This window comes from Microcebus murinus, chromosome 3 (genome assembly GCF_040939455.1).
Source record: "Microcebus murinus isolate Inina chromosome 3, M.murinus_Inina_mat1.0, whole genome shotgun sequence".
Classification (NCBI taxonomy): domain Eukaryota; kingdom Metazoa; phylum Chordata; class Mammalia; order Primates; family Cheirogaleidae; genus Microcebus; species Microcebus murinus.
Genome location: NC_134106.1, coordinates 70,647,467 through 70,659,882, shown reverse-complemented (window position 1 = coordinate 70,659,882; position 12,416 = coordinate 70,647,467). Strand labels below are relative to the sequence as shown.

Sequence of the window (12,416 nt, the reverse complement as noted above, 5' to 3'; positions counted from 1 at the left end):
GCCTGTAGTCCCAGCTACTCGGGAGGCTGAGGCAGGAGGATTGCTTGAGCCCAGGAGTTTGAGCTAGGCTGACACCACAGCAATCTATCCCGGGCAAGAGTGAGACTCTGTCTCAAAAAAAAAAAAAAATCCCTTCTCTGACACCCAAATAACACCTTGTTCCATTTGCCAACACTACAGAACTTGTAGTAAACGATGACACTTTTTATTGACCCAGTCATATGACAGCATTTTTACATGCTTAGACTTTACCACTTCAGTCATACCATATACACCTCCAAGAGAAAAAAATCCCAAAGTTTGCTGTGTATCTCACAGTACCCATTATAATACCTTGTACATAAGAACTCAAAGTTTTGGGGCTGGGCGCAGTGGCTCACGCCTGTAATCCTAGCACTCTGGGAGGCCGAGGCGGGCGGATTGCTCGAGGTCAGGAGTTCAAAACCAGCCTGAGCGAGACCCCGTCTCTACCATAAAAAAAATAGAAAGAAATTAATTGGCCAACTAATATATATAATATAAAAATCAGCTGGGCATGGTGGCTCGTGCCTGTAGTCCCAGCTACTCGGTTGGCTGGGGCAGGAGGATCGCTTGAGCCCAGGAGTTTGAGGTTGCTGTGAGCTAGGCTGACACCTTGGCACTCACTCTAGCCTAGGCAAGAAAGCGAGACTCTGTCTCAAAAAAAAGAACTCAAAGTTTTGGATTAGACAGCCTAGGCCAGTGCTTTTCAATAGCAGGTTACAACCCATCAGTAGAATACGAAATCGATGTAGATGGTCACAAAAAATATTGTTTTTAATGAAATAAAATTAGAAAGAGTATATCAGGTCCAGGTGCTGGTGGCTTACACCTATAATCCTAGCACTCTGGGAGGCTGAGGTGGAAGACTGCTTGAGGTCAGGAGTTTGAGACCAGTCTGAGCAAGAGTGAGATGCCATCTCTATAAACAAAAATAGAAAAACTAGCAGGGAATGGTGGCACAGGCCTGTAGTTGCAGCTACTACTAGGGAGACTGAGGCGGGAGGATCACCTGAGCCCTGGAGTTTCAGGCTGCAGTGAGCTATGAAGATGCCACCACACTCTAGCCAGGGTGACAGAGCAAGACTCTGCCTCCAAAATAAAAAGAGTATATCTTTCAAGGAAAGATAAGTACTACTTTGCAGAACTCTTGCTTCATTACATACATACATACATACATGACTACTGGATCAGAATATAAAACACTATGTTTTTGTTTTGTTTTAAGTTTAAAAGCTGCTAATATAGACAACCCAATTTCTAGGCTCAAGGGCTTTTCATTCAAACCAAGGAGATCTTCTCTTCACCAAACATACACCTTTCAGGAAACCTCAGCTACATAGAGTACGTACATACATAGAGACTGAGGAAGACAAAGCTTTACAGAGTGATAAAAGTAAGGTAAAGTGTATAAAGAAATCTTAGAGATTCTTGGAACAACACTTTCTAGCCTCTGCCATCTGTTTAACCAAAAAGATTCTGCTAAGAAGCAGGGCTTCTAAAGTGTGTTTCTTAAAACATGTACAATACAACAGTCCTCACGGCAGCCTACACTACAAGAGTGTGCAGGATCTGACCCTGACTATGCCAACTTCATTTCCCTTTTGACTGCAATCACTGCCCTACAGCCACATAGCCTCTCTGCCATTCCAAGAACATTCCAAATTTCAGGGCCTCTGCACTTGCTCTATCTTCAGCCATATCCTTTCTCCTTTAAATATCTCTCACTGAATTCAGGTTTCTCTTTGAATGTCCCTTCTTTAGATAGGGTGGTCTGGAAGGACCTATCTGAAGTAGCCCTCAACTCTATACATTGCTAAAGTAGGTTAACAATAATTTTAAGGTGGAAAACAAATGTAAAATATAGGTTCTCTAGAGAGAAACTGAAGCAGAAATGCAGAACATTAAAGAATGGGCCAAAAGCAGAAGGCAACACTGTATCAAGATGTACCTACCAAAAGAGGCAGTTTATGATGAAAAGATGAACTAGCAGACCTTCAACGCACAAGTCTAAAGTTTAGATATTTTAGATGAAAATTTAGCATCTGAACTAAAATGTGCTAAATATAAAACTGAAGACTTAAGACTTAGTAATAAAAAATGTATCTCATTAACAATTTTTACATTAGTTACACACTGAAATGATATTTTCGATATACTGGATAGTTATTAAATTATTTAATTTTTCCTCCTTTTATAATTTTTTTAATGTGGCTGCCAGAGAATTCAAAATTATGTGTGTGGCCTGCATTAAATTTCTACTGGATAGCAATGGTCTACTCCAATTCTCTATGTAAATTTGCAACCCTCTTTTCCATTGAGTGGCTTTTAAGAAGTTTGTAGGAAATAACCCAAAGCAATGAAGGAACATGAAGACATATATTATTGTATGTCTGACATGGAGTGAAGATCCTTGTTCCTGGCCTAATATAGGAACACCTATATTCCTCATCCACTGTCACTTTAGGTTCTAATCACCATTTTTCCTAAAGAAAGGAAGATTAATTCCACTTCTGTGACCAATATGTATATCCCTATCTATAGCCATACAAACAAACGCACTGCACAGTTTGCATTCATTTCAAATTGTAATTAACTGTTTCAGAATCCCTAACAGTGTCGGTAAGGCTGAATGTCAAAATTTCTCAATATAAAAACTACCTGTTTTCCATCCATCACCCAACCATACTCAGCTCCCAGCATGTATTTCATTTTTACAGAAAAGAAAGGACACATCTGTAACAACTTCTTTACATAATCCCTGGCTGCTCTACATCAATGTCCTTAACTCCTAATTTAGAAAGCTTCTCATTTACTTGCACTGCCAAATCTCTACAATCATAGAGGACACCAAAGGAAAAGACTGGCAAACCAAGAATAAATTATTCTTGAGCAGTGGAGAACCTGTGGCCTTGGGTCCACATGTGGCCTTCTGGATCCTTGAGTGAGGCCTTTTAACTGAACCCAAATTTTACAGAACAAATCCTTTTAATAAAGGGATTTGTTCTGTGAAGCTTAGATTCAATCAAGGGGCCACACATGGGGATGTGGAGGGCCACATGTGGCCTTGAGGCTGCAGGTCCTCCACCCTTGTAGGAATAATCTATTTGAACATATGCAGATCTGTATTGAGACTTCAGAATGACAGCACAATTTAAGGAAAATATTGTTAAGGAAAGAAATGTACTGCTGGGCAGAATTAGAAATAACTGTGAAACATAAATGAAAGTAAGCTTTAAAACGGGGGGAGTGCACAAATATTGCCAAAACTTTAAAATATTTACATGATTTAATTATCCTGTCATAAGACATAAGCTTCAAGGACTAATTCCAGCACACTGGAAAACAGCCACAGCCGATGCATCAGGAAAGCATTTAACTGCCAAACATGTGTTTCCAACCCACCTAATATCATCACCTTCCAACAAGGGGTCAAGGACTTGTGGCTTGCACTGGAGAGGACTTTGAGTGGTACTAGAGTAGGCAGTCCATAAATATTCATTGAACAAATGCCTGAACAAACCAGAAAACTCACACACATAGTGCAACTAATATGCAGAACCCATGGCCAGTTAATCTGAAACCAGAGCCAGAGGTAGAACAAAGCAGTACCCCAAGTATAGTCCCAGGCCATTCCCTCAGGAGTCAGTGTCCCTAAATTATTTTTGTCCTGTATAGTTTATTCATCGCCTCTTACTTCTGAAAGTTTCAAGTCCCTCTTAATCAGCTTCTCCAGATAAAAAACAGAGAAGAGCATTTTCCAACCTCCCCATTTTTAGACAAGTAGTAACATATCTATCTAATAATCACCCATAAATGTTCACTGGGCCTCCCATAAGCCAGACACTGGACTAGGTGGTGAGGTACAACCTTAAGCATAACATTACACCCGCCCCTCAGGTACTTTGTGGGGGAGGCAGATAAGTAAACAATTGCTGCATAAAAAAATGCCTGGAGAATAAGGCAAGAGTGCTACTGGAGGGACCCTTAACTTTGCCAACTGGGAAGGGTGAGTCTTAAAAGGAACAATAAAAGGAAAGTTATAACCAAAAAATAAATTATAGTCAAATACACCCGTGATTGTTCTAACTAACAGTTAACTTATCAACTTAGTACTCTAAAAAGTGATTCTCCTAATGAAAATCCTCTCACTATAGAAAAAGTTGAAGATCACGACAATGGCACCGACTACCACCAGTAAGGGAGAAAAAAACCCCCACACAATTTGATAGAAGGTAATGTGCAAACTTAATTAGTCATGATATCAAGAGGCTTCACCCACTTACTGTTCTGTCCCTTCTAGCTGAAGGTGACACAAGTAACCCACTCTTGTGGTTTCAGTTGTTTTTTCTAGCAGCAGTGATGGATTTATAGGGAGACATCCATACTTTCTCCCCAATACCCCTGTGGCCATTGGCAAAGTTTGCTGGACTGCTGATTGGTGGCACTGTGGCCACAGAAGAGATAAGACTACCTGGCCATTTAAATGAACTAGATGAACCCACAACTCTATTTTGCTGCAATCCAGAAAGACAACCACTAAAAACAATTCAACAATTCAATTAGGCAATAACCATGATTACCAAATGCTGGGAGGATCCTGAGAGAGGTGGCAGAGATGGCACTGTGGAAGGTGCCTAACAAGGCAATTCATCTCTTGCTCATTTCTCTGGACACTGAGAGTTGTCACCTCCTGGTACTCAGCTCTTAGGACATCACGTGAGGCATGAGAGCTGGTTTTCCTTTTCTGACACCCTGTAGCTACAGCTCATTTCCAAGCTTCATACCCACCTTGTCTGTCTTTCCTCTGCCAACACCCACCTGGCCTTTTGTCTTTACCACCCCAAGGATACCCTGTCTTTTCCTGACCACTCATTTCCTTTCCATGTAATGTAGGTAATAATGTTCTCTTAGGAAACTGCCTTATCCCAGATATCTAATGTGAATCAGGACAGGTCATACATATAAATACTGCCAGATTTTTAAAATGCTCTGATCTGTATACCATTTAATGGCTCTTTCCTCAATTTTAATGAAAAACTTCAGTGACTGAAAAAAAATATACCCTATCATTGTAAGGAAATGAAAAACATCATGGCTCTCAGCACAACACTCAGATTAATACAAAATTAATCTTCTATAAACAAAGACTTATTATAAACAGTATCCTACTTTTAACTTTTATGAATATGAAGTGCAGGGAATGTTTCCTTTGAGTCTGTATTCATGAAAGTAGCCCCACAACAATATTTATAAAGTAATCAAAAAACATTATTTCTAGAGTAACTCAACAATATCTTAACCTTCACCAAAAACAACTTTTAGAACTTGCAATTTCAAAAATAAAAGACCTGGCAAATGTATATGGTAGGTATTGTACAGCTGATGTTTTAAAAGTTAATTTATTATCAGCATACTTACATGAAAAAAAAAAAAATAAAAAAATAAAAAAATAAAAAAAAAAAATAAAAGTTAATTTATGACTTATAAATACTTGGTTTTCTTTTTAAAAGACTACAAGCCTAGGCTGGGCGCGGTGGCTCACGCCTGTAATCCTAGCACTCTGGGAGGCCGAGGCGGGTGGATTGCTCAAGGTCCGGAGTTCGAAACCAGCCTGAGCAAGAGCCAGACCACATCTCTACTATAAATAGAAAGAAATTAATTGGCCAACTAATATATATAGAAAAAAATTAGCCGGGCACAGTGGTGCATGCCTGCAGTCCCAGCTACTAGGGAGGCTGAGGCAGAAGGATTGCTTGAGCCCAGGAGTTTGAGGTTGCTGTGAGCTAGGCTGATGCCACAGCACTCACTCTAGCCTGGGCAACAAGGCAAGACTCTGTCTCAAAAAAAAAAAATAATAATAATAAAAATAAATAAAAGACTGCAAGCCTAATATGAAGAGATTTGTTTGGTTACTTTACATCAGAAGTTATGTAAGTTCCTACTATGAAAAAGTTTTACTATATTTAAATAAGATTGCTGTTAACATATCTTAAAAGTCTAAGACTAGCGGGGTAAGGTGGCCCTTGCCTATAGTTCCAGCTACTCTGGAGGCTGAGGTGGGAGGCTTGAGGTAGGAGGATTGTTTGAGCCCAGGAGTTCGACCCCAGCCTGGGCAACATAGTCAGATCTTGTCTCTTAAAAAAAATAAAATTCTAAAACTAAAAGGAATCTCTTTCAAATTAAATTCCCAACTTAAAACAAAAGTTATATTTTACTACATTTTAACTTAAACACGAATGTCAAAATATGGGGAAATGGGCTTCAAAATGAACTTCATATGAAATCATGAAATAAAAGACCCTATAAATGAAAATATAATGCATTTTTCCATAAATTTACATTCTTATCTATTCCCTACTGAATAGGGATGTAATTCAAGGCAAATGTAATTCATGATTTATTGAAATGGAAAAAGTTTTAAGAATGTCATAATCTTTTAACAGATAAAAGTTAAAGTAAAATAAGTTGTAAGAAGACATGAGGGTAATGATCTTATCAGTGGGAGTCAATTTACTTTTCTACAAAAAGGCAAAAGGCGCCACATTAGAATCATGTGCTAATTATCAGTTCTGGTTTTGTACTCCCCTAAATCCTGAAACCAAAATTATTGTAGTTCACTCTGAGATTGTCAGTATGTGTGTTTTTAGTGGCAGACAGCACTGTCTGAGAAAAGAAAATTAAAATCTACCAAGAAAAGAGTGGTACAACTTTCAGAAAGTTAGGACTGCTATTCTACAATGTATACATATTTCAAAACATCATGCTGTACATGATAAATATATACAACTTTTGCCAGCTAAAAAAATAAAAACAAAAAATAAAAAAAAATAAATATTAAATGCTTGAGAATAGCATGACAATACGATCACCTGCCCATTTATACACTATCATTTTTACATGTGAAAATCCTCCAAAAGCTAGGGGAATTATAAATCAGGTAATCAGGTAAAGATAAGAACTCTATTTGAAATCTCAAACAATTTTACCCAAAATCAAGAGTGGTCCAGAAAGAAGGCACTCAAAAAAAGGTGTTAGGGGCAGTGCGGTGGCTCACGCCTGAAATCCTAGCACTTTGGGAGGCTGAGGTGGGAGGACCGCTTGAGGCCAGGAGTTCAAGACCAGCCTGGGCAACATAGCAAGACCCCATATCTAAAAAAAAAAAAGAAAGAAAGAAAAATTAGCCAGATGTAGTGCTGTGTGCCCATAGTCCCAGATACAAGGGAGGCTGAGGCAGGAGGATTGCTTAAGCCCATAGTTTGAGGTTGCAGTGAACTGTATGACGACACCACTATACTCTAGCCTGGGCAACAAAGCAAGACCCTGTCTCAAAAAAAAGAAAAAGAGTGTTATAATCACAGTAGATTCCTTCTCTGAAATTGGGAAATATTATTCAGGAAAAAGTGGTAATTATTTTGTCATCAATTTGTTTATCCCTTCCTTATGGCATGTTTCACATTGTGCCATGGAAGCTCTGTATAAATGCATCTCCCCCCCCACCACCAGACTTAAGTTAAAGACTTGTGCCTCATTCATTCATCCCCACATTCCTTGGTAACTAACAGTGCCTTATACATAGCAGCAACTGAAAAAAGGTTGGATTATTTAAGGCACTATATGTACTCCTAAGTACAGGTAATTAATTATGCTCCAATTCAAGGAAGAACATTCACAATTTCACTTTAGCTAATAAGCACTATGTAATTTGATAAGTGTTTTTTTAAATCTGCAAAGCCATTAAGTGGATTTTAAGCCTTGAATAATATACTAATATTTTAAATGTATTTAAAAGAAAGTACGGTAGTGAAACATTTAAAAAAATACACAATTAAAAAATGATTGCTTCACCTGTGTATAATACAGAACTAGATAGTATTGGTATGGTGAACATAAAGTGATTGGGTGCTAATGTCTGTAAAATGTATATTAACATGACAAAAACATCACCAAGACTGGTGAGTGGCTCACACCTATAATCCTAGCACTCTGGGAGGCTGAGGCAGGCGGATCGCTCAAGGTCAGGAGTGCGAAACCAGCCTGAGCAAGAGCGAGATCCCAGCTCTACTAAAAAAAGAAAGAAATTAATTGGCCAACTAAAAATATATATAAAAAAAAAATTAGCTGGCCATGGTGGTGCATGCCCGTAGTCCCAGCTACTCTGGAGGATGAGGCAGAAGGATTGCTTGAGCTCAGGAATTTGAGGCTGCTGTGAGCTAGCCTGACACCACAGCACTCTAGCCCTGGCAACAGAGTGAGATTCTGTCTTAAAAAAAAAAAAAAAAAAAAAGACATTACCAAGTGAGTTAAAAGAGGCCCTGGAATTCTCCTTAGAAAAGTCATAACAAAGGCTGGGCACGGTGGCTCACGCCTGTAATCCTAGCACTCTGGGAGGCCGAGGCAGGCGGATAGCTCAAGGTCAGGAGTTACCAGCCTGAGCAAGACAACCCCCACCCCATCTCTACTAAAAATAGAAAGAAATTAATTGGCCAACTAAAAATATATATATAAAAAATTAGCCGGGGATGGTGGCACATGCCTGCAGTCCCAGCTACTCGGGAGGCTGAGGCAGGAGGATTGCTTGAGCCAGGAGTTTGAGGTTGCTGTGAGCTAGGCTGACGCCACGGCACTCACTCCAGCCTGGGCAACAATGTGAGACTCTCTCTCAAAAAAAAAAAAAAAAAAAAAAAAGAAAAGTCATAATGGGCAAGTAGGAAACTTAACTGATGTAGTAATTGATATATTGCCATCTCTACTCAGACAGGGTCTGTGTAGGTAAGGAGCCTGTTCCTTACCCCTAAGGAACAATTACTTTTATCCCAATCTACATGGTGTTGCTGGAAACTGAGGTACAGAAGAACTGGTTCAGTCCATGGACTCGGTCACCATTCCCCAAAGGAAATGATGGAATACCAAGCAGAGTGGGCCCTTTCTAGACTCCCAACAGTTCCACTTCCATTAACTCTCTAAAGTTCTAGTCTGGAGCAGAGGTAGGCAAATGATAGCCCTTGGGCCAAATCTGACCACCATCAATTTTATGTAGCCCTCAAGCTAAGAATGGTTTTTATATTTTTAAATGGTGGGGTGGGGGAATCAAATGTAGAATTGTATTTTGTGACACATGAAAAATTAATGAAATTCAAATGTCAGTGTCCATACATCAAGTTTTAATTGGAACCCAGCCATGCTCACTCAATTACATGTTGTCTATAGCTGCCTTCCTAGTAAAGCAGCAGAGCTGACAGAGATCTCACAGCTCACTAAGCCTATAATGTATACTACTTGACTCCTTACAGAAGAAGTATGCTGACCCCTGGGATAGAGCACTTCTCTATGCTCCTGGTTGTATCTCCTTTCTCAGAGGCAGTCCACTGCTTCACAAGGTTGGGCCTCCAAGCTTGACAGGTGTCCATCCTGGGGTTGTGCTGTCCAAGGTTACATCATTAATACAATCATATAATATAGTGCAATTCATTAGAGTGGGCGCAAAGGCAACATAACAAATTACTTGCACATAGAAAGCATTAAAAAGGAAGCACAATAGAAGTACATCATAGCCAGCACAGTTCAGACCTTTTACCAGACTGCTACATCCAGTTCTGGGTCACACTACCAAAAGGAAACGAGGAGACAGAGAATTTGGAGGCAGATAGATGATTAAGAGAGCTCAAAAATCATACCACTGAAGACACGATAAAAGAAATAGGATTAGTTGGTCCAAAAAAAGATAAAGGTGAGAAAAGAACCCCATAACAGTGAGGGTGTTAAACTATATTTGCTGATAGGTCAAATTCTTATTGATGACAATAATAGCAGTCTGCACTAATATTCCGCAAAACATATAGGTAACGAGTAAAATGTGATTCATGAAGCTATTCCTGCTTTAGGCCATTAACTACTACACCCCTGAAAGATAGTCACTTGTCAAATATTGTACTACAAATTTTCAAAAGATGTATTTAGGAATGTTTCTTTTTCAGAAATATCTGACATTAATGCAAGTTACCAGGAAAGGTGTGCTATTAGTTATTAGTAAGCTGAAGTTCAGTAATATTCAAATAACTACATGGTAATATAAATTTCACAACCACACACATTTCCAAAGGACCAAATAGGGCAAAATGGGCTTAAATTATAGAATGTATACTACATTCAATAATGTTCCAACTTTATGTGATATTAATTACTCCAACAGAGCACTAAAGGTGAAGGAATCTTCTTCCCAGGACAGCACTCAATTAGAATGCTCAAGTAGGAAACCATCTGGATGCTTTCTTAAAGCCAGGAGAATGGGTCTCAAACATCCTTCGTTGACTATGATTCTGTAATTTTAACTTTCTCAGTTCTTATGCGTAAGAGCCTGCAGCCATTGCTCACTTTCATTTTGTCTAAAGTGGTCAATGTACACAGGGCTACAGTTAAGGACTACAGTTGAAGTTTACTTTAATATCCCAAATTGAAATTTGATTATAACTCTAATTACAACTTTTTTAAATTACAGAGGTAGGATACATTTCCAGTAAGCAGATAAAATGGGAAAACAGGTATAGCTTCCAAATATTTCCATGTACCTTTCAATGAAACTAAGTACCTCATTATTTCAAAATGTCCAACACTTGAACACAGTAAGTACTCAATAAATGCTTTGTGAAGAAAATACAGTATACTTCCTATTAGTTTTGTAACTTTTGAAATACAGAAACCTTGAACACAAAATGTTCTTTGATTCAATCTCAACGTTGCAATTAGTAATGCAAATTCTGAAACTTACTCTAAATATAATTTTAATCAATCTGGGTTTTTCAACCTTGAAATTCTAAGGTCTGCATTTCCCAAAGAATACCCTTCCTTCCCACGGTGTGAAGCACACATTAATCTGACTCACTAAACTTTCTCCACTCCTACATCACCTTATACAAGGATTTTAAAATCCAGAGTATACAATATTTTAAAGCCACTTCTACAATCCTTACCAGGATTAACTTTTTGCCAAGTCTCTTAATACTTTTACTTAAAAACCTGTAGTAGTGAACAAAGAAAACACAACCCCCCTCCCCCTTTTCGAAACCATATGGCAGTAAATTAAACTTAACTTATTTTTTACCAACTCAATGCCTACACATCCGCCCTAAACATTAGTCTCTTTGTGCCCTGGGACTGGACTAGAGCTGTCTGCTTATCTGCAACTGTACCCCAATCGTGTTTTTAAATGGTACAACAAAGTCCAAAATGCCCCCTGACCATCAACAGACCTCACCATGGTCATTTACCAAAACCTGGTTTGGTAGGCAGCACACGCCGATGAGGGGCCTGGGGCAGGCCGTGAGCAAGCCCGCTCCGGCGGGGTGACTGAGCAGGGAGTTTGCTCGCCGCGGCCGGGTCGGATCCACCCCGGGAACTTGGTTACCCGAGCCCAGGGACGCGCCGAGGCCTAGCCGCGAGGCCAGGCGGGCTCCAGGCGGCGGGAGCTTCCCGTCCCCCGGCCGCAGAACCTTCCCGCCCGCCCGCGGTAGCCCGCAGGCGGGGGCACTCGCCGTCGTCTCCCGGCGACCGGACGCGCCCGCCAGGTCCCGGGTTGGCTCTTCTGCCTCCAGCCGCCGCCCGCGGCCCGGCTCTGCGACCGCACCGGGCCCTTCCGGGACGGCGGGAGCGCTAGGCCGCGCCGGGGCCCGGGGCTCCCGGGCCGGCCGGTCGGGCCTCGGCGTCCGGTATCAGTCCCGAGGGCCGGGCTCCCGCCGGTAACGGGCCCCGCCGCCTCCCCTCCCCCTCCCCCGCCCCATGACAGTGCAAACCCTCCGGCCGCCCCGGCCGCCCCGCCTCCGGCACCAGGCCCAGCTCAGGGCCGCGGCCGTGGCGGCGGCAGCGGCGCCGCGGCTCTCCGCCCTCGCTTGCTCCCGGGCCCAGCGCCTCGGGCCCGGCTCGGGCTCGGCCAAAGTCTTCGCCGCTTCCCGGCCGCCCTCCGCGGCGCCGGTCCGGGCGGGGTAGGCCGAGGCCCGAGCGGTGGGGGTGGGGGCGGGGGCTCCTCTCACCTTCATGTCGGGACATCCTAGTTCAGACGGTGGCGGCGCGGCCCCTCCCGGGCTCCGGCTGCAGTGTCCCCCGCAGGGTCCCGGCGCTGCCCGCGCCGGCCGGCCGACTCCCACTCGACTCCCGGGCTCGGCCGCGGGGGCGGGGTGGGCAGGGGAGCGCTCCCGCGGCGGCGGCGGCGGCGGCGGGGAGGCGGCGCGGGGCGGGAATGGGGCCGGGCCTGGCCGGGGCTGAGCTCCTCCAGGAGGCGGGTCCGACGCCGCGGCTCCGCCGGCGCCCGCCGTGACTCGGTCACTCTCGGGCCCGCCGGCTCCCGGCAGCGGCGCCGCGCTCCGCAAATCCCGCTCCTCCCCTCCCCCGACCCACCCCCCGCC

General features: G+C 42.5%; 1 protein-coding gene across 3 annotated transcripts in view; it reads right to left on the bottom strand.

Moving 5' to 3' along the window:
• Window positions 1-12,259, bottom strand: part of KCMF1 (potassium channel modulatory factor 1) — a 69,320-nt gene extending 57,061 nt beyond the window's left edge. Inside the window, exon 1 of one of the 3 annotated variants that reach the window (XM_012774261.2) lies at window positions 12,045-12,259. In XM_012774261.2, coding sequence (XP_012629715.1) covers window positions 12,045-12,060 — 16 coding nt within the window. In that variant the 5' untranslated portion in view covers window positions 12,061-12,259. Of the gene's footprint in view, window positions 1-7,007; window positions 7,720-11,267; window positions 11,406-12,044 lie in introns of those variants that run through there. The other 2 variants (XM_012774262.3, XM_076000926.1) reach the window with 2 other exon arrangements.
• Window positions 12,260-12,416: the final 157 nt, after the last annotated feature.